The sequence below is a fragment of the Aythya fuligula genome, chromosome 4 (assembly GCF_009819795.1).
Source record: "Aythya fuligula isolate bAytFul2 chromosome 4, bAytFul2.pri, whole genome shotgun sequence".
NCBI lineage: Eukaryota > Metazoa > Chordata > Aves > Anseriformes > Anatidae > Aythya > Aythya fuligula.
In genome coordinates this window covers 43,941,246-43,967,069 of record NC_045562.1, presented here as the reverse complement: position 1 = coordinate 43,967,069, position 25,824 = coordinate 43,941,246, and the positions used below count along the sequence as shown (strand labels likewise).

General features: G+C 38.8%; 1 protein-coding gene across 5 annotated transcripts in view; it reads right to left on the bottom strand.

The window, feature by feature from the left end:
• PRDM5 (PR/SET domain 5) overlaps positions 1–25,528 on the bottom strand; it is an 84,923-nt gene extending 59,395 nt beyond the window's left edge. For 4 of the 5 annotated variants that reach the window (XM_032187058.1, XM_032187062.1, XM_032187059.1 and 1 more), the window contains exons 1-4: positions 25,357–25,528; positions 20,897–20,980; positions 9,945–10,067; positions 983–1,166 (exon numbers count right to left, since the gene is read on the bottom strand). In XM_032187058.1, coding sequence (XP_032042949.1) covers positions 983–1,166; positions 9,945–10,067; positions 20,897–20,980; positions 25,357–25,449 — 484 coding nt within the window. In that variant the 5' untranslated portion in view covers positions 25,450–25,528. Of the gene's footprint in view, positions 1–982; positions 1,167–7,733; positions 7,782–9,944; positions 10,068–20,896; positions 20,981–25,356 lie in introns of those variants that run through there. The other variant, XM_032187063.1, reaches the window with a different exon arrangement.
• Positions 25,529–25,824: the final 296 nt, after the last annotated feature.

The following is a 25,824-nucleotide window of genomic DNA, read 5'->3' as shown; positions in this document are numbered from 1 at the left end:
CTTAGACATCTTACCGCAGGATCAGCTGAACTCCTTTAGGGAAAGATTTATTTCTCTAGGTTTATTACACAGGAAACCTCTCTCTCTTGCTTAGATTGTAAACCTACCTTTTATAAGGCTGCAGTTAAGTGAGATGAACTCTTTTAGTTCAAAAAATTAATCATAACTTGTCATGAAATCTGTGTTCACCTTTTCACTGCTCGCAGTAACTCAGAGGACTGGCTTCCCCATATTAGGCAAAGAATCCCAACCCAACCCAAAATAAGATAAAAATCATACAAGAGTTCAGAGTAAACCTGGGGAGCCTTCCAGTTCCCCAGTCCCATACAGTTAGTGTTGTCTTTCTTCCTTGTTACTTGCAGGGGACGAATGGATTGAGAGCAGCCATGAGGAGACAACACAGGACAACCGGTGGATGAAAATTTGTTTGTAAGCCAGCAGCGTGTGCTTACAGCTCAGAAAGTTAATTGTATCCTGAGCTGCATTAAAAGAAGTGTGGCCTACAGGTCAGAGGAGCACTTCTTTGAAGAAAGGCTAAGAAAGCTGGGGGCTGTTTAGCTTGGAGAAGAGAAGGCTCTGGGGAGACCTCATTGCAGCCTTTTGATACTTAAGTAAGGCTTATAAGGAACATGGAAAAGGCTTTTTACAGGGGTAAAGTAAGTGATAGGACAAGGGGAGTGATTTTGAACTGAAAGAGGCCAGGTTTACATTAGATATAAGGAAGAAATTATTGACTATGAGGGTGGTGAGGCACTGGAACAGGTTGCTCAAAGAAGTTGTGGATGCCCCATTCCAGGAAACATTGCCATGTTTTTGCCAGGTTGGGCTTTGGGCAACCTGATCTAGCAAAAGATTTCCCTGCCCAAGGAAGGGGGCTTGGACTAGATGATCTTTAAGGGTCCCTTCCAAACCAAACTATTCAATGATCTTATGATTCTACTTTTAAGCACTCAAGTTAGACTATTTGCCACATATTGTTCACCTGCATTCTTTTCACCAGCTGGTTGCACTTCTTTATTGCTGCCAGTGTCTTCATCTTCCTGGATAACAGTTATTTCTTCCTCTTCCTCCTCCTCTTCTTCCATGTCACTGTCCAAGTAACCAATCAGAAGTTCTGTGTCTGTTTCAATATCGTCCACGGCCAGATAGAAAATATTTTCCCCTTCCTGTTGTAAACCACAAGTAGAAGCAATGAACAACTGTGTCAAAAGTAAAATTTAGAGACAAGTCGGACCCTGATACTAGCCCTAAACTATAGAAGGGTTAGCTCCATTCCCCAGGAGGCACGAAGATGGAAGAGCCAATGCATGGATAAAGTGCCTTTGTATTCTGGAAATAAGTCTCACCTCACCTAGGAGGCTCTTCCAATCTGCACTTCAGCCTAGACCAAAGTAAAGGTGTTAAAGTCCTCTTCTCTTGCCACACTCTGCCTGACAAGAACTTCAGAGTTTGAAAATGCAACATACGATTATTAGAAAAACAATGAAATTTAAATAACCAATAAGCTTCAGCTCTCTCATCTATTGGCTGCGTGAGTTATAATCCAGCTTTCAGTAACAGGTTTTCGTACTGATTATTAACATTTTTTGGATTCCCAGCTCTCTTCATCAACAGACTCAACCCTCATCAGTTACCCTCACTATTAAGTTAGCAGGCAGGTCTATTAAAAGCACTTTTAAACTAACAGAGTTTTGATCAAGTGGTTTAATCACAGAAGGCCAAGGATCCAGCTCAGATTCTGCTGAAGATCAAACTACATAATAACAAGGTCCAAAACCTTCTCCACAATAACTAAAGAAGTTTCCAAACAGATACATAAGCTAACAATTTTGATAATGTTAAATGAAAGTTACCAAGGCAGGTCAGAGTAGAAGCTGTAACAAAAACAGCAGTCTCCCTCCTAAACTGCTATTATGAAGCTGCTTTTTTTTTTTTTTTTTTTCTCCTCTATTTGAACAAGTTGCTTTGGTTGCTCCCCAAAACACCAAATGGAGACACATGTTTATGTAACAAAGACTTCCAAGTTGTATCATAAATCTTAAAGCTTATCTGATTAACATCCAGAGAAGTTAACTGAATCTTTTTAACAGTACTTCTAGCCATATATTTTGTACCAAGCTTCATAGCGCATGGACAAGATAATGATTTTTAATTTTTGTAATATAATAAGATTAATTTAAACTATCAACAGGGATTTAGTATTTATCCTGTTTAGAAGGTCTGTTAGACATTAAAAAAGTTATTGTCACACAACAATTAAACCTATTTAATTCAATAGTCTTGTAGCTGCTGCTTCCTTCTAGGACAAACCACTTTTCTTTTTATTTCTAATCTCACCAACAGCATTTGAAACCAAAACTGGGCATTTTTTTTTTTAAAACAGATTGTGCAGCCCACATCTATTACAGGCTTACAAAAAAAATGCATGTATCCCAGGTAAAAAGTTTACTAATTAAAGAACCAAATGGTGCTCCTTTCACTTAGATCATACAGGACATACCTTGCACCACAAGATGGTACAATCTGGGAGTGCAGCAACCAGAACTAACGATTCTCGTCACCTAGACCAAGTGCATGAATCCCAACAACCAAGCTCACCTCAGTACTGCTGCATTCTCACCTTTTCCACAACTCCCCAGTGTGCATCTGGGATGTATTTTAGGGCTATTCATGTCAAAAGGCATCCTCCTGATTCTATCCCATTTGTGTACTTTTGGTCAATAATAATAATAATGAAAGAAGTACTAAGGACTTTCAATGCCTCAGTAACCTGGATTGCATTCATACTGAAAAGAGTTTTAATACCAACCCAATCTAACACACAACTCAAGCTCATTCCTCCTCCAAAGCTAATTTGTTCAGGTTTTCCAGCTATGCTAATTGTCTGGTATTCTTAGTGCTAATTAAAACAGATATACCTCCACTGTAGTATCTCCTCAGGCTGCAATGGGAGTTCTCCAGAAACCACAGACAAAGGAATTTAAATCTCTCCCTCCCCACCAGCAGCACCTGCATGAAGTGCATTTATCTACATGCACACATACACAGAAGACATAGTGAAAGTAGTAAAACATCCTTCAAATAATTTTAATGAACCTCACATTTACTAAGAATACGTATGCTTCGTAACAGAGGAGGGCTTTGTAACAGAGAAGGCTGGCAAGCAATATGGACCAACAAACACTGACAGCCCCATCCTACTGTTTCATCCAAAGCAGATCACAATCACTCATGAAAACTGAAAATACAGGAGGAGGAGGAAGTAAATAGGCTTGTACTACCCAAGTGAGAATGAAGCCTCTCCATTCTCCGGGGCTTGATCAGCTGACTCCAACCCAAACCTTCATTATCTTTACGAAATGCCCACAACCACTGCTCTTAAAGCAGCATTAGCTGGCTTCTCTCCACACCCCACTTTCTGGCAGCAAGGAACCTCTTCAGCCTACGTGTTCTGCCAGTTCTCCTTTGGTAGCTCTCCAAACAAACATGCTCCTTTTTCCTTGATCTTTGCCTGCAGCTCCAAGGTTTCCCACTTGCCAAAGCACTAGGCAAGGTCTGTGAGGGCAGAAACTCCACACCAGGAAACGTGTGGAGGTGATTCCTTAGGGAGGGTGGCAGAGGAAGGCAAAGCCACAAGCCCAGACATAGGAAAGTTCAAAAAGGGCATGCCGTGCCAGGAAAGACACAATCAGAATAACATCTGCACAAGTAGGGACACCTAGAGAGGCTTGGCCAGCACCATAGCTTCTCAAGATCTCCAAGAGAGACAGGAGAACCCACAACCTCTCTAGGCAAACTGTGCCAGTAAGAATAAAAAAAAAAAAAAAGTTTCTTGAAGGTTGGAGGAAACCTTATGTGTTTCAGTTTGTGCCCACTGTCTCTTGTCCTGTCACAAGGCAACACTGAAGAGTCTGGCTCCATCTTCCTTGCACCTTCCCTTCAGGTATTTGCACACATAGATAAGATCCCCCCTGAGCCTCCAAGTCCCTTCATCACCTTTGTGGCCCTTGACTGGACTCTCTGCAGGAGCAAGGTGTCTCTCAGAATAACAGGCCCAGAACTGGACACATGACTCCAGATGTGGAGTACATGGAAAGGATCATCTCACTTCAGCAACAGTATCTGAACAGGGATAGTGTGTACTCAAGAGCAGATAAACACCTATCACCCTGGAATCAGAATGTTGTTGTTGTTGGAAAAAGAAAAAATTAAGAATCAAGCAGACTTTTGAGTTCTCCCCACTGAGCATAGGGGAAGCCAACAACTATGTTCATTTTACTTCTTACATTGCATAACAAATTAATCATTCCTCTGTAATACTCAAAATGAATTTCAGGCGCTCACAAAACAGTTTGTCCTTGCTTTCCTTGCATCTTCTCTCGCTCTTGCTTTTGGATAGTCTGGTTTTACTACACTTATTATAGCGTTGTCTCTCACATACTAATAGTCCTCTGTCACACTTGTGAAACATGATTTAAACCACTCTATCACTTCACAGTAAATATCCTTCTTTGCATTAGTTTTTGCTAATCATTATTCTAGCTCATGGTTTTCTGAGCTACATCAGACCATCTCAGTGCCTGCTTGCTAATGAAATAATATTTGAATTTAAAGCTCTAGCTGTCTGCAATTCTGTTTATAAAACAGTTTTCATGTTAACAACAACAGGACCTTTTTTGCATAGTAATCTCCAGCAGAGAGTGTTTAATAAAATTACAACTGACAAACAGATAAGTGCATACATTCTGGATAGAAGAATATTGAAAATATAATACTCTACCACTCTAAAAACTGAAAAAAGAAAACTGCAGAATTTTTGACAGGAACCATTTCCCTTTGATTATGATAATTACAATGCATTTTTACTCCATATAACAAGTCATGTTTATAAGCAAATAGGTAAGAATAGCCCAGGGCAAAATAGATTAGAATTCATACAGTTTTTCTTAATGCAAAAGTTGTAATCCTAAAGCTACTTTAAACATAACAGAGGATTAACTCATTCAATTACTACTTGAAATAAGTTAGAGAACCCTGCAGCAATTCAACCGCAAAATGCTGAGAAAAACAAATGGTACATATCAATTCAACTGCAAAATGCTGAGAAAAACAAATGGTACATATGCTGCTACCCTCCAACCTCTCCGTTCTTTTCCAGCAGTCACACATTGGCACTACTTACACAACAGTTGTTAAAAATACTTGCTGTGTGTTCCAAGTCAAAGAACACCCAGACATCACAGCTCCACCCTTGAGCTGTGACAGAACTCAGAGACCAGCATGCACCCCACAATACCACCAAAAGCTCTTACCAGAACTAGGGTTTTAGTAAGAAAGCATTGCATTACAGGAAAGGAAAAAAAAAAAAAAAAAAACCATTCAAATAATTCCCAGGCCCTCTATGTTGTCTTTTCACCACAGGAAGCATTTAGTGCAAGGTCTAAATGTGATCATTGTATACAATTAACCTACAATGAGCTAATCATATTTTCCAGTCAACCCCAGGATGTGGTTTACTGAGGCACATGCATCCACTTCATTTTCCTTTAAACTAAATACCAAGCACTAGGCAGCAAACAGTGAGCTGATCACTTCATTTTCGACATGAGATTACAATGGTTATCACTACTGGAGTGAAACAATCAGATTAGAAAGCATTCTCACAGTCGACCAAAAATCTCCTGTTGGAGTATTTGGAAACCAGAAATAAAAATAGTGAGAAACAGAAATAGTGGAAATTAGCAGCAGTGAGAAAAAAAAAAAAAAATGAAGGAATCATTTGGCTTCCATTCACCTTTTTTTTTTTTTTTCCTAGTTCATACAAAGTCTCTTAGAAAATTTTAAAAGGGCAACTGTGAAGCACACAACGTTTATTTTCCACGTTTTACAGGTTAGTATCATAAACATTGGTCAAATATTTTTAATCACTGTTAATTTGCAAGATTCAGTAGTACAACTTTACCTTAAAGAGTAAGCAGAAAAACTGAGAGTGAAAAATCAGATGTTTTTTTTAAAATTCCAAACAAGCTCATAGGAAGTCTTCACAAAATAAAAGTGTCCAGAAGAATTTTGTGTTTCGTAACGGTAATTATAATGTGCTGGTTAGAACACAGTCTCTAGCCATCTCTAAGTATTCTATTTACTCTTTTGAGTTAGTTTTCTAAAACTATGCAGACATACTCTACTTAATTATATAATGCATGATCATTCAGTTGGTTTAGGATTAGGATTTTGTTTGATATAGTGATCTGTAGTTTGAATTCTATTCATCTTTTAATTATCTTAGGTATTTGTTCAGCAATGTAACTTTTTTTTTGCAGCCACAAAATTATAATAAAGCTAAAGCAACTTTATACGTGTAACTTACAAGTTTTTCCTCTTTTTAAAACATAATTTCATCATCCTTGTGGCAAGCAGGCAACTCCCAATGCAAATTAAAGGATACTATTACTGGAAATACTCCAGTATCATTTTGCCTACTGATTTCATAAAGCAAAGTATTACTGAAACAAGTAGCCTTAAATCTGCCTATCATAACGACAAGGAATGTGGAAGCAAAATTCTGAAGGATTTGTTGGCTTTTTTTTTTTTCTTGCCTGAAGGAATAGCAGAGCTTTGGGATTTGCACCTCCATCTACTAAAGGGAAACCAAACCCTGAAAAGAAATATGTGCATCTTTAGCTTTATTCAATACAAGTAATACCTATTCACATTGTGTGTAATTAAATACATATGTACATACACACACATAATTTCAAGGTCACCCACAGAGAATGCACAAGTTATATTATCAGCTGATTATCGACGGTCCTTTAAAAATAATGAGATAATTTTAAAAATTTTTGTTTGCATTCATAAATTTGCCTCCGCAATACTTTTCATCACTTTGTATATACTGATGTTTATTCTTTTTCCTACTCTCAACTTTTCCACATGTTTTTTTGTGGAAGTTTTTATAGGACTTTAATACTCTTGGCACATTTTTTCTTTTTAAGTCATCTTGTAACTCCAGCACGATCCTTTAAAAAGGCATGCAAAAAGCACCAAACACATACTAAACAAGATATAGCATTATGCAATCCAACATAATAGTCTGTTTTTATTTCTTTAAATAAAGAATCATTTTCACTAACAAAAAACCACTGGTATGCACTGGATGTGACATTCTATTAAGACTTTTATTCAAAAATTCAGGTCATTTTACTGAGTGTTTTATTTAAAAGTAATAACGAACATTACTTGTTCACACTGCTCCCTCTTGTGAACCTTACTTTGCATTTGTCAACATTGACTGTAATTTGTTATCACACTGCCTATTCACTCATGATAACATCTATTTGACTAATGCCTAGAACTGACGACCATGGATGAGGAGGACCTTGCAAATTTAATTCTATAAGCAGGACAACAAATCATTTGAAAGATCTTCATCTGTAAAGCCTTGATATAACAGAAAGACAACAACTGAAGGAAAAATATAAAGAGAGAGTTGTACAGGCAATGGTTATACTAAATTAACCATTGACTTGTCACAGGCATCATGGAAAAGCACAACGAAACAGTCATTTGGTCAAGGCTGATGAGTATTTGCTGCATGGATGAATAGTGAACATTCTTTCCTATGTTACTTTAAATTAAACTGTAGCCTAGATGTAAAGATCAGAAGAGATCACAAAAAGATGACAGAATAGAGGCCAACAGGATAAGCTGATGATAAAGCTGTCCACACTGACCTAAGACAGGATCAGCAACAAGGTCCAAAGAAACAACACCAGCAGCAAAATTGCAGTCACATTCATCCATCAATATTTGATGGCGCACCAGAGACTGGTGAAGATTTTTATTTGGAGAGAAACTGGTTGGTCTGGAAGACAGAAGTAGATCTCTGGTTTCTACGGAGATCATTCTTGAATTTTCAATTTCACATGAGATTACCTGGAATAAAGCTGCACATGTACACCATAGACCAGCATTCGGTAAAACTAGAGCTTCGGAAAGTAGGAGGCCAAATCAAGTGAAGGCAGATATCCAGTCAGATTTACCAACATGATGCCACTGATAATAGTAGCATTCAACTACTGTGATAAAGGAGTAAGTGCTAGGCAGAACAGATGTAGTACAACAGTAGAATGAAAGTCACAGAAAGGCGCGCAACTTGGACATGAAGAGGGAGGCAAAAACGAGGTATACAAGGGTATTTCAAAGCAGTGGACAGTGCTTGCTTAAAATCCTACTTAGCAAACAGCCCCTCTGGCGAATACGAGATTTAAGGAGCCAACAAGTCATCAACACAGAAACTGAAATTACCAGTGTTGACAGCCATCAGTATGCACCTTCTACAGAACTACAGGCTGGATCTTCACTAACTACTTTTTTTCAAGAAAACATTTCTCTTCTCAGCAAAGAGAAGTAAACATTGTTTAAACTCTACTTTTCAACAGAGAGAAACATCTTATAATATTTTTGTTAGACCTCAAAATAAACTGTTTAGTTCTTTTTTTTTTTTCAAGGATCTGCAGGAAAATCCTAGAAAAAAAAAGTCATTTCAATATGAAAAAGCAGAGAAATAATTTTAAGAAATGTTAACTAGCATTTACCCTTTTACTATCTTCCTAATGCTTCCCCTTCATAACACTAATAAATAAATAAATGGAGATTTGGATACATTAACAAATAGCTTGCATTAACCTGAAACAGCTTTTTTTTTGGCAAATGCATATTTTGAGAAAAAAATAACACAGCTATGTAATTCTTGCATATATGGGACTAGAAATTATTTTACTGAACTGTTGAAAAAATATGCAGATAGTTCATTTCTTTTATAATCTCTAAAAGGACAGTATCTATAACTAGAAAAATATGTCTGTCTTTGCTACCATTCTGCAAAGTCACAAAATGCTTCCAAAAATGAGAGATTAAACAAACTAAGACTCCTCAGCTTAAGAAAAGAGCTGTCAAATAAGAAGGAACAGATATAATAGGGTTCTATAAAATCAAGAATGGCATAGAATACTGAACAAAGTGACTATTCACTGTCACACAAGGACTAAAGGGAATCAAGTGAAATTAAGAAGTTGCTAAAAGAAAAACAGAAGCATGTTTCACATAATATGTAATTAAAACAGCGGAACTCATTACCACAGAATGCTGCAAATGACAAATATAAAAGTGTAAAAATGAGTTGGATAAATTCAGATCTGCAGCCAAGATTAGAAAAAGAAAAATCTTTTTTTATTAATTTATCATTAAGCACTGTATGATCATCCTATCAGATAATTAGATCCTTCAATTCTCTGTTTTTTACAGGAATAATTTAAGCACCATGCTTGCTTTCAAACTTGTCACACTGTTCTGTTAAATTTTAAACTATAAAGTAAAATCATGACTACTTTCCTAAGTCCATACCTGAGTTCAGCATGAAACACAAGTAGGCCTCTAAACCAGTCATCTCGATTCAGTCAAGTATATACCTACACAGTTAATATTTTTAAATCCCACCATGACAAAAAACTGTATTCAGGCAAAAGCTTAATTTGACTGAGTAAGGGTCTAGTGAGAAATTTAAACTTCTGTTAGCATAGTGAATGAATGACTGGATGTCATTTTTTCTTCTAAATGTAAACTGTTTGTTTTACTACAAACCAGGAGAAATAGTTTGTGTAAGTTACTCAGTGCAATTCCATCTCAGTCAATTAATACAAATCTTTCAAAGAACACCAGGTTCTAACCAATAACTGTCTTGCCAGTCTTTCAATCTTGTTTTTATAGTACCATATTTAAGCACGAGTGCTCACTTCTTTAAAAATAAAAATGTAGGAAAAGGAAAGCAGCATGGCTATGTTTCTCAGATCTTACAATTTTATTGCAAGAGACAAAGATCAAATAGGAGATCAAATTCACAAATTAGTCACAGGAAGCAAATGGTAGGAATTCACCAAATCTACCTGGATGGCTGCCAGATTCTTTTGTTCTTGTGACGGAGCCTCATGGACAAAACGCAGCCAGTTAGAATGGCGTGGATTGCTTGCATCCAGGATGTAAAGGACTTCACCTTTACTGCCACGAACCTGAAACATTCAAAAAAATCAACACAGAATTAAAACTTACCATCTAGCATATCTACTGAACATATACTAACAAGTAAAACATTAAAGTATGCTGGTGTCAGCAAGATCATCTTGCTTTCAACAGGTACTCACAGCTGTGCTGCACATTCATGTTTTTTTATATAAGTGCATTTATCCACCTAAAAATACATAAGCATCTCAAATCCAGCAACTGGGGTCAGTTTCCTTTGAGTTCCCAGTCTCTTTTCTTAGCCTTTCCTCTACTAAACAAACCTCTCTGCTTTATGACTGACTCCTGGGTCTCACTCATCTGACAGTATGATCACTTCGCTCATGTTCTTTCTTCCCACTTCGTTTTGTTAAGTCCACCTCTGTTTACTATCTTGCCAGAAAGTGAGAAAATCTGAGAAGTCCTTTCCCATTCAAATCCTATCATCCCTTCTCCAGATTTCCCTTCAGGGTTCTTCTCCTTTACATGTTCTGACACCAGCATTTTACTCCCCCAGTATATCTAATTATTCTCATACTTCCCGTCATTCAGCCTGTCACTGATGACTTTCCTACAGATTAAGGTTATAAACTTACCTGCCTCCAAGTCCTGGACAAGCTTGAGAAGTGGGCTCACAAGAACCTAATGAGGTTCAATAAGCCCAAGTGAAAGGTGCTGCACCTGGATCGGGGCAACACTGGACATGAGCACAGACTGGAAGAAAAACTCATTGAGAGCAGCCCTGCAGAGAAAGACTCGGGAGTTCTGGTGGACAAAAAGCTCAATATGAGCCAGCAGTGCATGCTTACAGCCCAGAAGGCCAACTGCATCCTGGGCTTCATCAACAGAGGCATGCCAGCAGGTCAAGGGAGGGAATTGTTCCTCCTCCACCCAACTTGGAGCACTGCATTTAGGTCTGGACCGCCCAGCACAAGACCAATGTGAATCTGTTAGAGCTGGTCCAGAGGAGGGCCATAAGGATTATCAGAGGGCTGGAGCACCTCTGCTGTGAAGAAAGGCTGTGAGAGCTGGGGCTGTTCAACCTGGAGAAGCGAAGGCTCTGGGAGACATCACTGTGTCTTTTCAATACATGAAAGGGCTTATAAAAAAGATGGAGAACAACTTTTTACACAGGCAAATAGTGATAGGACCACAGGGAACTTTGAACTAAAAGGAGAGATCTAGATTAGACGTTAGGAAGAAATTCTTCACTTAAAAGAGTGATGAGGCACTGGAACAGATTGCCCAGAGAAGCTGTGGATGCTCCATCCCTGGAATTGTTCAAGGCCAGGTTGGATGGGACTTGGGCAACCTGGTCTAGTGGGTGGCATCCCTGCCCCAGCAGGGGACTTTGAACTAGATGATATTTAAGGTCCCTTCCAACCAAAGCCATTCTATGGCTCTGTGATCTTCTTCTAGACTACCTTGTCCTTTGCTCATTATGTTCTTTCTCTAGCAGATCCTTTTCACCTTTTACTGCTAAATCCTAAATCCAACTCTTTCTGCCTAGTCTCACATCTCCAGAGAAATCTCAATCTTAACTGCAAACAATTACAGAGTATGTCTAAATCTGAACTCAACTTTCATTTGTTTGCAGCTTCCCCCTTCTATGAAATTAGCAAATGTTCAAGCAACTTACAAGCCCAACCTTGAATTATCAATTCTGTCTCCATTCCAATCCCACCACTCCATCACTAGATGTTCTTTACCCTTTTATCACCAAACGCATCTTTTCTTCCAAATTCCAAATCCAGCAAATATGGTTTTGCTATTGTTAAATTTGCTTCTAACATATCTGTCCCACACCAATCCTAAATGTCCCAGAAACTTATAAAGCACTTTTTAAAAACTGTATTACTTGCTTCCCTTTCAAGTCTTGGAAGTTTGAGGGTTGGTTGTTTTTTTTTTTTTTTTTTTGGTGTTTCCCCCATACTCCCAACACTTCCTGAGAACTATCTTCAGAACAAGGATCAATATAATTGCATCAATCTATCCCATATATCTTGTTCTACAGCTCACTTGAGCATCCTTCATATATGCCCATCCAAAGGGCATATAAATACGTAGCCTCAGTGAACAGTTGGTCAGTTTTAAATTATGCTTAGCCGAAACTGTATCAGAATAGGAGATGATTTCAGTAATAACAAATAAACATACTACATAGGTGAAGGGCTGTAAATTGTTTAGCCTGGGAAACAAACATGCTCAGGTTTTGCTCACTAAGTGAAGAAGACACTTTAAAGAACTGCCCTGCAGAACTGAAGGCAGATGTAAATGTGACAGCTTTAACTAATGAGTCATCCCATTGTTTCCACTCCAGAACTTCAGTAGTAGTAGAACCCACCTCCCCAAATAATACTTACTGATAGTTTTAACACTAGATCAAGCAATTTTTCCCTGCTAGCCACCATTTTGAAGAAAGAATTGCACATCATCTTCTTAACAGAGGCTTTTGGGTATCATTATAGATCCATAGAATTTTTATGACTGTGACAAAATTCCAGCTTACGCTGACAACGTGAAAATAATAGTTAAAATTAGGTTACTATTTCTAAGTCACTCTTTGCCCTTAAAACAGAAAGAAATACTGCTGAAACAACATAGCTGCCACTTTGCTAGAGGCTTGCTGGTATTGTTTTAAATCATTTAAATCTGATATAAAAGATAGAGACACATGAAAAAAGGTCATAGAGTCACACAAATTCCACATGACTTATATAAATAAGGAACATATTTTCATCTGTCAACAAGAAGTGTCCAGAGTAGGTATTTTCTAAGAGCTGGTGATTTCAGCTGTGCAAGATCAAAATTAGATTGTCGTCGTGGCTTTATATTTAAATTGCCCACATTCTTGTTGTATTTATTTCTAATGGTTGCAATATCATATTCCTTCAGTATGACTGATTAAATTACCTAAACTTTAAAGATACCATTAGAAACAAAAACTGTATTCCATTAGCATGAGAGCTGGTGACAGCATGTTGTTCTCAGATTAAAGAAAACAAAACAAAACGAGAAAACTGCTGTAGTTCTCCAAACAAATAAGTCTTCAAAATGTAATACTATTCTTCCAAAGACACTTATCTTAAAAGGGACATATCATGAAAAGATGCCAATATTTTGAACTTTAAAAGTTGTTTTACTTTCAAACACACCAATTAACCAGAGTAAAAAGTGTCAAACTTATATATTTAAATGCACTTGCAAATAATATTATATAACACTAAGCACTGGAATACTTTGCACAGAGAGGCAGTGGAGTCTCCATCCTTGGAAAGAGATGCTCAAGAGCTACCTAGACATGGTCTTTGACAACCAGAGTTAGGTAGCCCTTCCTGAGCAAGGGGGTTGGACCAGATAAACTCCAGAGGTCCCTTCCAGCCTCAGCCATTCTGTGATTCTTTGACAATTCCACTGAGAATTAATACCTGCTCATTGCTGTAACTGTTGTTCCACCAGGAACTTGAGCAGAATGACTGTAAATCATAAAAGCAAAACCAAACTTCATGCAAAAAAGACACGTTAGTGATGCATTTACCTCCGAAACAGCTCTCCTTCCCAAAGCCTTACAGAAGTTCTGCATCTATTATACTGCAATAATCACTCAGTTCTAAATAACCACAGAGCAGAACCTCACATTTTCTGAGTGAAAATAGTTTGCAGTGAAGATTAACATCTGTGAGCAACTAAAGTCAAGTTAATGGCTTTGTGATTTAGCTAAAGCGACCCAAAAACTGGGTTAGAGAGGCCCACTATGCAAATCCTGTAAAGGTTTCCATCATATCTTGTCTTGGATTAGAAACGGAATCAAGACCCTATTATAAAAAACATACGTTACATTACCTCCCTTTTCATCCAGTTTTCTTCATTTGTTTGATCCTTAAATTATGTAACGATAATTTATATTGACTTCAGTGATACACAATCATCTCAGTTGTGCTTTCTTATTCTCTGCCAATTCATGAAGAAATATCAAACACAAAGCAAAGACTTAACACATAAGGAAACTATTGATATAAGAATACAATAAATTCCTTGAAAACTTGCTATACTTCCTATTGCTTTTTTCCACCTCATAAAGAAATAATGCTGCATTAAATACACAGATGTGAGGAAGAAAAGACAAGAAAAACAGTCAAAATACCATACTTAACATGGACTAAACATCTACCATTCTTTTTTCACTGGTTGGGTGAATGGGTGAGTTTCCTAGATGTGTCTTTGAGCACCATGGTAAGAAATTTCAAACTTTATCAATATCTTCTTTTTTAAAAAAAAAAATAAAAACAAGAACAACAACAAACAAGAGCTAGTCTGTTTGCTTTGCAAATATATTCCTCAAACTGAAAAGAGTACCTAAATATCACCCAAGTTGAACTATTAATGAATTGAAATGAAGTTTGGAATATGTCCTAAAGGATGCTCTCTCCAGTAACAGCCTGCTCAGTCATACTTCTGCCTTGTGTTGTGATTATCAAACAAGAAAATCAACTTAATTAGAAGATACATCAACAAATGCAATCAAAAATGCTTTCACATGGCTCTACCTGTAAATCTGTTTAGACCTCGAAGAAGACAGGATCAAAGATGGCTGTCACTAAGACAGATGTTGTACTAAAAGCCAACTTGGTTCTACTAGCCACAGCAATAAGGAATTTTCCCTCCTACATCCCCAATTGGTGACACTGGAAAACATGAAAAACTTACTGTGTAGTTTCAGTATCTCCCCCCAGCCCTGGCAGTTGCACTAGCTAAAACAGCAAGAGAAGAAAAACGGAAGACAGTGTCAGCCTGCTTACATGCTCCTCAAGAAACTTAAAGATACTACTACTAATTTAGCTCTTTACCCCACAGAACCAGGACTCAGAAAGTAGCTTTCTGGAGCATGACCAGCAAACTCCCATATTGAATAAACTAAGGTTTCTTAACCTTCTTTATCTCACAGAACCCTCTTTTACAAGGATTCACACACAGTCTTACCACTTACTCCACATGAGACCTGGAAAAGTACACAGGATTCATTCTGCCACAAAACTTTCAGTCTGCTCCCTGGGGATTCCTTTCTAGTCAGTGAACCACTCCAAGAATCTTCAGGACAACCTGCCTACCACAACTACTGATGGCAGGAAATCGTTGGAAAATGGAGGATATCTTTCTAAGGGAGGAAATGGAAAACACTTTTGTATACTACAAACTGAAGTAGAAAATGCTTTAAGGAAGCTTTTCTTAAAGTATCTGCAAGCAACTTACTGCATTTTCCCCATACATCTAAATATTTTTAGTCTTCCATAAATAGTTATAAAACATTTAAAATAGAAGCAAAACATTTTTACAGGACTGAAAAATTCAGTGAAGTAGGACCAATCCTATAATACTAGTGAACATACTTTTCTTTAAAAAATTGTAACATTTGAACCTGCCACCTGCCTATATGAATAATTCCATGTTTTAATGTTATTTGCCCAGTTTCTATACAGTTAGCTTTAACTCAAATTTTCAATAATAAAAAACATCCAGTTAGTTTGAGATGCGTTCCTTAGGGTCCTCAAGCTACAGTGACCAATCCAGAAATGATTTTAAAACTATTTTAACAAGGCCTGAACTCAAGCCCAGTAGTTTTTTGTTTTGTTTTGTTTGGTTGTTATTGTTGTTTTTTTGTTTTTTTTAATTGGTTTTCTAAGAGTACCAAACTAAAAATGCTCTTAAGTCTCGTGAGACCACCCCTAAATAATACAGGACTCAGTCATCTTCATAAATCAACAAAGACTTACAAGGATTATATGATGTGCTTACTGTCAACAAGAGAAATCAGTGAAAGAGCTACGAATAGACCTCAAAAGCCTAGTCACCAATAGATGATATCACACTTTTTTGTTGTTGTTTTTGTATTTAAACAGGACATGGGACATTATCCCTACTTCCTCTAAATTAAGGGGCATATCCACAGAAGTTGAGGTCTGCTGCTGTAGTTCAGACCATGCTGGCCTAGCACCTATCTGGTTCTGAGGCACTTTTGGCCACTGTGGCCAAGACGTTCCTGTAGTTTCTGTAACCAATGGAGATCAGTTGGAGTTTCTATTTATTTATTTAGGGAGTGATGTCACCACACATGCAGTGTCATGAGTTTGGTTGAGACAGAGTTAATTGTCTTTGCAGAGGCTCACACAATGCTGTGTTTTGGATTTTTGATGAAAATAGTAGTGATAGCACACCAACAGAATAGTGCTTACACAGAGCCAAGGACTTTTCAGCTTCTCATGCTGCCCTGCCAGCAAGGAGGTTAGGGGTGCACAGGGAGCTGAGAGGGAACAGAGCCAGGACAAACAGCCTACACTGACCAAAGAGACGTCCCATGCCAAATGACACCATGCTCAGTAATAAAAGCTGGGGGAAACAAGGAGGAAGAAGGGGACGTTCAGAGTGATGGGACTTGTCTTCCCAAGAAACTGATACTCATGATGAGCCTTATTTTCCTGTCAGTGGCTGAATGGAAGGGGTGAATAAATTCTTGGTTTTGCTTTGCTTACATACACGACTTCTGCTTTACCTAGTGAACTGTCTTTATCTCAACCCGTGAGTTCTTGCACTGTTACCTTTCCAATTCTCTCCTCCAGCCCACCTAGGGAGAGCGAGTGAGCAGCTGGGTGGCATTCAGCTGCCTGCCAGAGCCAAACCACAACACAGTCACCTTTAATTTCCCAGGCCAAATAATTAAGTGGCAATTCACTTCATATTTAAGCTTAGATGAATTTTGGCATGAACCTATTTGGTCACCCACCACCTAAAACATTTATACATATACAAAGCACACACACAGAATTATCTTCTTGAGAATTAACACACAAGGTGTCACTGAACTAAGTCAAATATTCCTGGGCTACATCAAGCATGACTGCTAGCCAGTCAAGTGAAATCATTGTCCTGCTCTGCTTTGTGCTGGTGCGGCCTCACTTCAAGCAATGTGTGCAGTTTTGGGCACCACAGCATAAAAAGGACACAAAACTATTAGAGAACATCCAAAGGAGGGCTACAAAGATGGTGAAGGCTCTGGAGATCTGAAGATGTATGAGGAGTGGCTGAGATCCCTTGGTTTGTTCAGCCCAGAGCAGAGCAGGCTGAGGGGAGGCCTCATGGCAGCCTGCAGCTCCCTCACGAGGGGAGCGGAGGGGCAGGCGCTGAGCTCTGCTCTCTGGGGACAGCGACAGGACCCGAGGGAACGGCATGGAGCTGGGACAGGGAAGGGTCAGGCTGGGGGTTAGGGAACGGGTCTGCACCTAGAGGGTGGTTGGGCACTGGGACAGGCTCCGCAGGGACGTGGTCACAGCACCAAGCCTGCTAGAGTTCAGGAACCCTTTGGACGATGCTCTTGAACATAGGGTTTGATTTTGGGGTGGTCCTGTGCAGACCCAGGAGTTGGACTCAGTGATCCTCTTTGTGGGTCCCTTCCAACTCAAGTTATTCAATGACTCTATAAAATATCTTCACAGTAAGATGAAATACCTGACATTCACTGCTACTGCACAGGGGGGTTTTACCTCAATATCAACCAGCACATCACTAAATATGCCACAATAACAAATTTCACATTGCTATACAAGTATTAGTAAAAAAAAAAAAAAAAAAAAAAAAAAAAAAAGAGCCCCTAATCATTGGATAAGTTACCAGATGGAGTCCTACCAACTTCTAAGTAACACCTAAGATGCCTGTAATGCCCATCCACATGATGCACTCCATCTTTTTATGCTGCAATTGCCTCCAAATTTTTAAAAAACATTCAAGGTGCCACGTATACTACTTTAAAATGTTCACAACTGCAAACGCAAACATTTTACCATGCACACCTGGCAAGAGAAGAAAAAAATTACCAAAAATAAGCAGATGGTCGCCTTTGCTGAAGGCAGTAAACACACTGCCTGCTTTCTGTAAACCATTTTCTAAACATTTATAAATTTAAAAAATGTATGTTCGTTCAAATAACCATGTAAAGAAAAGTTCTCTTTTCTGCATTCTATTTTTTTTTTTTGTTTAGCTGAAAACATGATTTTTGTTGTTAATGATAAACATCTAGATGCAATACTCCTGAGTTTCAGACCCCTCCCCAACCTGGAGTCTGTTGAATGAGAAACTGTAAACCTTTGATTTCTTCAGAACTATGCAATTTGCAGGCAGACCAGTAGCACAGTGCTATATTTAATTTAAAACACAAACCCCAATGTTCTCAGAACTGTATTTAACGAAATCACTGGACCTGATAAATTCTTTTTTGGTTCCATGTTTTCCCAAAGACCAAATGAAAACATAACATAGAATCAGAGAATCATTTAGGTTACAAAAGACCTCTAAGATCATCAGGTCCCATCATCAACCCATCGTTGCCAAATTTACCACTAAACCATGTCCCTAAACACATGCACATTTCTGTGTCAATGTGACATCTTACAGATGCCAATTCACAATGCTGGTCTTACAGAAATAGGAAGAGCTTCTTCAAAATAGACCACATTACAGACCACTAGTCTATGCAACTAGAAATTCATGTGGTAAGCTTCCTTGCAGAAAACTGTTCCACAAAGTTGAAACTAAGAACATAGGCATCACATACAGAGAAAAAAAAAAAAAAACTCTCCACTGATGTCCATTTTTACTTGACCTATTGAAAAGCTTCTACTATTTAGCCTTCTTTCTAAAGGTGTCCTCCCTGAAAATGCTTTTTTTTTTTTTTTTTTTTGATTGCAGTCAGACTGTGAGTTCAGGGCTGACTGTGCCTTCATCCAATAGTCATCATATTAATTATTTTTAATATATTTGGTACAGCTGACTACACACAAATTTGGCTGGTTGCTATGACTGCCTCCCACAGTCTCTGGAATAACCATTTATTTGGACTGTTTTACTTTTTACTTTCTGCATTCCTGGTCTCAATTTTCAACTTAAGACTACTCTCAGCATGATTTAAATTATATTATAAAGCTCATGTTCAGATCAACTTCAGTAAACATGAACAACTTAGGTTCAAACATTCAGGAAGTCATAAAATTTGGTATGCAGGAATCTTTTCAAGGTTCTCAAAACTAGGTTACAATAAGATATTATGAAAAGGTTTTAGAACAGCTCATAAAAATCTCATTTTCTGGTTTGCTGTCGAAGGGGTCATATTAGTGTCATCAATAAATACATGCATTTCCCTTTTATTTTCTGTCATATAGAAATAGATAAATCTTATTTAATCATCAGCAATGAGGCATCTGGAAAATCATATGGCTTGCTAACCAACCTAAATTAAAGGCCTTCTCACACCTATAATCCACTCACCATCCCTTCTAAAAACCTTGTTCTAGCTCAAGTATTTTATTAATTTAAACTATCTTGCAGAAACATCACGAAAAGGCAAGTAAGACAGGGCAGGGTATATTAACATGTACTGTATTTGGTAATCATTCATAACAAAAGTACTTGGTATTGTTTTGTTTTCAGCTGAGAACAAACAAGATGAAAACAGCTGCTCTGAGTACATAACCAAAGGACTCAGGGGAAAGAACTATCTACACCATCTCTTTGGAAATAGTTTTTTTGGACACATCTCCAAATTAAAAAAGACAACAACAATAAAAGAGACAAAAAAATAGGGTGATTCCAGGGGAAATGGAAAAATAAAGGCATAGAGATTCAAAGACTTGAGTTAATACTCATCAAGGAGTATTTTTCCACTCTACCGCTGGATAGAAATTGTTTAGCAAGGTTGGCTTTTAGCATTTTCACACATTGTTCCACTGTGTAGAATGTATTTATAGCTCTAATACCGTATCAGTACCATGCTCTCCTTAGAAGGAGCTCAGCAATATTAATGCTAAAGGGTTATTTTTTCCAAATATTTGTTTTGGAATATAAATATATGGAATAAACATACATCATAAATGTATGTATAGTGCTTTAATACAGATGACAAACCTGTGTGTTTTTTGTACAGTGCCACACAACAGAAAAAATATACCACAAAAATATGAGAAACTTGAAAATGAGTCCCTTTCTCAGAGTAGAAGAGGACTAAATTTGCTTTCAATGGAAATTGCTTGGGTGAAAAAAAGAAATAAATGAATTCTATTCAAAGAACTAGAGCAGAAATCACAGATTACAAAGATGGAACAGAAGCACTGAAAAGCAGGTGCTTACAGCAAGTTTGAAATGTTATTTCAAGTATTTTTCAGTCAAAGTGTGAAGTCCTCAGCCGGTAAACCCAGACAGAATTTTGCTACAGGCAAACACAGCTATGACACAAACGTTAAGGACCTCATTACAAGATTTAGTGTGTTTTAGAAGAGCCCTGAAACCCCCTGTACTTTCATCTACCCATAGCACCAGGTTTTTATTTTGCTAAAGATCTCGTAACTACACATTGAATTACAAATGTTAGTACAATACAAAAACTTCACTTATCTTACAATTGCCAAATGCTAGCACAAGCATCACAGCAGTGAATGCTTTATATGACCTGACATGTTAGCAAACATAAGCCAGAACCTCAGTAATATACAATCCTATATGCAAATTACTTTCATCATTTTTAACTCTCACAATTTTCAACAATTTTCCAATGCTGTTACATTTTTATGTTTCATATTTCATTGATTAGAAATTATCATTTGTTATTTCTTTATCCTTTAAAAGAAGTAATTTCCCTGTCAATATCCCTATACAAAAAGTGTACTCTAATATCATCAATAAGATACTCTAGCTACAGTATCTTTAAGCCTTAACAAAAACAAACATAAATGTTACAATGAAAATATAATCCCAGGAGCACTTTTTGCTAGGTGTGATGTCCTCATTGTAGACTACTCACTTCCCACATAAGCCTGCAGTCTGTGTCCTCATCCAGTTCCTGAGGCATTCGCTTCTCCCCTGCAAAGGGGCCAAATTTTTCACCCTATGGAATGAATATAAAAGATAATGAATCAGGAGGGGATATATTAATAATAAAAAAAAAAAAAAAAATATCTGAATTCCAAACTCCAGCAGAGGTCTCAATTTCAGTTTCATGTGGAAAAGGACAGTTTTGCTTTGGAAGCCCACTATCGGCCAAAAAGGTCATTCCCATTCTTTTTATAGCTTAGAAAATCTCTTAAAACCATACCTTTCCTGTACATGCTAATTTTCCATTTGGCATACAGCATTTTTCTTGATTTTAAATAAGGGTCATGTTTACAAGTCAAATTTCTTACATTTCTTATAAGATTCTCAGGAAGTACCTTGCAATATACATCCCATTAAGTCCAAAGTATTTGGCAAACACAAAGTTTACATTAGATTTATTTGCAGGATTATTTGCAACACTACTTTTTGAAGTGCCACAAATCAAAACACTAAATAACTTTGAAGTTTTGAACATACAGAGGGACTTGTCTAAAAAATGAGGGAATATGCACGTGTCTATGAATTAATTCAAGCCTTCAAAAAAAATTAAAATATTATGCCACCTGCTAGTCATAATACACATCGTGAAACCATCCATTGCTATGTTCTTCTAAAAGTTGTTGTTTTTTCTCCCTCCCTTTACAGATTTCATGCCAGCAGCAGGGTAAATTCTGCAACTAGGACTTCCACCTGGCATAGGCCTAGCCGTTTTTCCCCTTGTTCTTATTTGCACTGATAAACCATATAAATTGGAATGCAGAACACAATGTTCCTTTATGCAATATTAAGATAAAAAAAAATGTTATATACTTTAAGGCATTACAGGTTATAATCATACAATAAAAAGTAACTTTGGAGTTTCTTTAAAAATACAACATTAAGGCTAACAAAAGGATTGATCTTGTCCAGAAGCCCCTTCCCCCTGACACATTCCATGATCCCAGGAACAGCCTGCTACATATTTTTCCTTCTCCTTCATTGCTTACAGGTACAGTGGTGAGAAAAAAGGTGGAAAAGGTGGAACGGAAAACTTACAGGATGTTCCCTCAACCAAGTAAATAAATTAAATATATATATATAATATATTTAAAATGAAATTTGAGGAAGTAACAGACAACAGAAAAGAAAATTGACATTTCATAATAACAAGGAAACAGACTAGAGGAGTATTATATTAAAATGTGCTCAACAAATATTCCATTTGAAGGACCAGGAGAATAAGGAGATAAAAAGACAAGAACACCAGACAATGACTGGAGCCCAGAGCACCAATGGAGATACAGACATAGGCAGTGAGAGTAAAAATTAGCACTGTGTGGCTTCAACTCCTTCACTTCTCACTGATCTCCATACCAACTTTCATCATTTTACAAAGGAGGAAGATGGTGGCAGAGGAATTCTGTTCTGGAGATGTATGGTCCTTTCTAGCCTCAGCAAACATAAGGTAGGCACTTTCAAGAGACTTCTCACACCAAGCTGAATTGCTTTTTCCCATTCACTTACAAAGCACCACGTAGTTTTGGTGCAACAAGAAACTAGCTCACTACAGCTGCTGGACTCTGAGGTCGGACATGGTTGTAGCTGCAGAACCCCCCATCACTCATAGCAAGGATCAAGATGAAAGAAGCTTGTTTGACTATAACCTAGATTAGTTCTATAGAAAGAAAAAGAAAAAATCTCTGTAAGTTTAACAGAGAAATAATTAAAAGACCTAACGAATAAGGAACCTGAAACAGCTAGTCTCCTACACTCTCTTCAGCAGCAGAACAGCACTACTTAAGTGGGCAAAAAAAGATGAATTTATTCCTTAAGTACTTTGGAACTTTCCACAACCCCCACCTCAGTAATACGTTCATCCTCACAATCCAAAGGATGCCTACATACATATGAAGTACCTACAGGATTAATTTTACCCACCACTGAACAACACGTCACCTCTGGGGTGAAACACAGCAACAGCTTAATAGGGCAAGCTTACTCAAAACAAGAAATACCACACGTCATTCTTAGGTCAACTACTCCAAACTAATAAAACCGCTCCTGCAATATGCTTAAGCCCTTGTAGAAGCTCAAAACAATAGAGAAAGCAAAAGGCAAGATGCCCACCAGTAATGTAAAGTAAATGTAACATGAACCGGAGGTGATTCAAACTACTAAGCACTTTTTATAGCTTCTCAAATTTGGACAAAAAGCAGAAACGAGACACAGCAAAATCTGGTGTCTTGTAACACAAAAGTCTGTGAAGATAAGTGTAATTATTAATTCAGCCTTTAAGATTATTTTTTTTCACTTGTGTATTTTCATTAGTCCTAGCTAATTAATATGATGTCATATAAATATAGAGAGAGCAAAAACATAGATTTCTTCTCAAATTCAAAACTTACAGCACAGACTAAAGTCAACCATAGAAATGACTGAAGATATGAAAGGCACATCATTCAAATGTCAAAAAGCTGCTTCCAACAGCTGCTGCTGAACAAGCATCAGTGACTAATCTTGTTCCAGACTCAGCAGAATACTAAGAAAGGTAGTAGCTCTCTCTCATGACTATACCAAGAGTCTTAAGACACTGGTTCTGTAGCCATTGGCAAGCTGTTGGAGAAAAAAAAATACAAGAGAATTACAGCTTTTGTTAATGTAACAGAACAGAAAGTTTCGACCTTTTGTAACTACAGACAACAGATTGAAAACATGGCATTTTCTGATTATAAGATCATCTGAAATTTATTTGACTTCCAGTTAAGACAACTGCAGTTGTGTGATAACAACAGAAAGAAAATGATGCAGTATTTGCTACTCAGGAACACAGATATTATTTCACAATTAGTGCCATATTCAACATCTCCATCCAATCCCAGAGCTCCAAGGTATTACTTAACAATTTGACAGCTATTAGTTACTCTGTATTATAAACAAAGTGTAGTAATGCTGCCTCACTACTGGAAAGGAAGAAACATTGAGAGCACTTCAGATTTTTCTTTCCATGGGAAAAGGGTAACACATGGTCTGGTTATATCCAATGCATCATTTGTGTTGTTTACACATCTGCTGTTCTGTGAGCAGCTACGGCCACACACTGTGCTTAGGTCTTCAACTATTTTTAAGAATACCTGTTCCAAGCAGTGCCTGGTTTCCAAAGGACAACTCAGAAGCTGGTTTCCTCATCCTACTGAAGGAAGTCTGCCTGTCTGTCAGGCATAGACTTTTAATCAGGGCTTCGCATACCACAACTGTTGGTGCTACCAGCACAGAGAATTCAACGCCAAACAAAAACCAAGTCTATAACAGACACTGTCATGACATACTCCTGAAACACAGACAGATCTTACTGTAACTGCCTCCACCTTTTCCTCCCATGTTCTACATGTAACATGTCCCACTTGCAACATTTCAGTTTTGTTAGGATATCCTCTATGAGGAGCTCACACTGGCACAGCTATGCAGGCAGAGCTCTGACAGCATATACCTTGCCCGTACAGAAAGAATTCAAAAGCAACATGGAGCAATTCTGGCAAGGAAAAGCTGTTTTCCCTGGCATGTAGATCTAATGGTTCAATGTACAACAGTGTAAAGGAAGGGGACTCAGACCTTCAGCATTGATATTGACACACAGGTGTCAATTTCAGTAAGTTTCACCGTAAAGTTAATTCTATTTCAGAGTCCAGGGATTGATACATGACAGCAGTGTACAATTTTCCTTCCTGTGTGAATTCCCAAAGGTTTCAAAATGAATGTTCAGAACATCAACGAATAAATAAATAAATAAATAAGTTAACTGATAAAAAGCTTGGACCCTCTGCCCTCTATTAATCCTTTTGAACAGCTTAGAGATTAGGCACTCCTTCCCCAAGGTGCCTAAGCCCTGTGGACAATAGCACAGAAAAATCAGGCAGCCCTGCCAACCCTGTGAGAAGCAAAACCTGGAAAAAGATGTAAAGTGAAACACACATAACTGGGAGGGCACGCTACTGCAGGGTTTGTAACTTTAGGTATGCCTCTAGCGGTTGGAAGAAGTTGTTGGAGCAAGCCACCTGAGCAGTTTTAATTGTGGTTTCAAACAATCCGAAGAGTTTTTCACCGCAGGCAGGCGGCACCGCGGGGCAGGGCCCGCTCGGGAGATGAGCGCGGTGCGGCTGGATCAGCAGGACCGCACCCCCGGCGGGCCCGCACTGCTGCCCTGCACCGCCCGCCCCGCCGAGCCCTAGGGCCGGGGGCTCTCCGAGCAAACCCCGAGGGGAGTAACACAGCGGGGTACCCCCGCGGGGCGCCCTGCTCCCCTTCCGCGGGCCGGGCTGGGCCGGGGCGGAAGCGGAGCGGGGCTGAGCGCGGCACGGCCCCGCCGCGATACGTGGCAGGGCTCCGGGCCGTGCCGTGCCGGCGATCACCCACCTTTCTGACCCTGCGGGCCGTGTAGAGCCCCATCCCGTCCTGCACTTGGGACGACTTCAGGGCAAACCTATCCGGCACGTACATGCCCAGCATTTTGCACCGGGCCGGGCCGCCGCCGGCTAGCGGCGAGGAGGAGGAGGAGGAGGAGGAGGAGAAGGAGGGCTCCCGGGGACTTCCATCGCACCGGGGGAGGGGGCAGGACGAGGGGCTGGGTGCGGGGCTCGCCCGGCTCCCGAGCAGGACGAGGGGAGGAGCCGGCACCGGCACCCGCACCCGCCGGGCGGCGGCAGGGGGCGCGCGCGCCCGAGGGGCAGCGGCCGTTGGGGACCGTTAGTGGCGGTTGGGGACCGTTGGCGGCAGCCCTGGGGGGCTTCGCGCCGTCGAGGGAGCTCCTCAGGCGGGGTTAGGCTTGGTGTTCGTCCAGAGACATTATCAGATGCACAGAGGCGCAGTTGTTAAAGTTTCTAG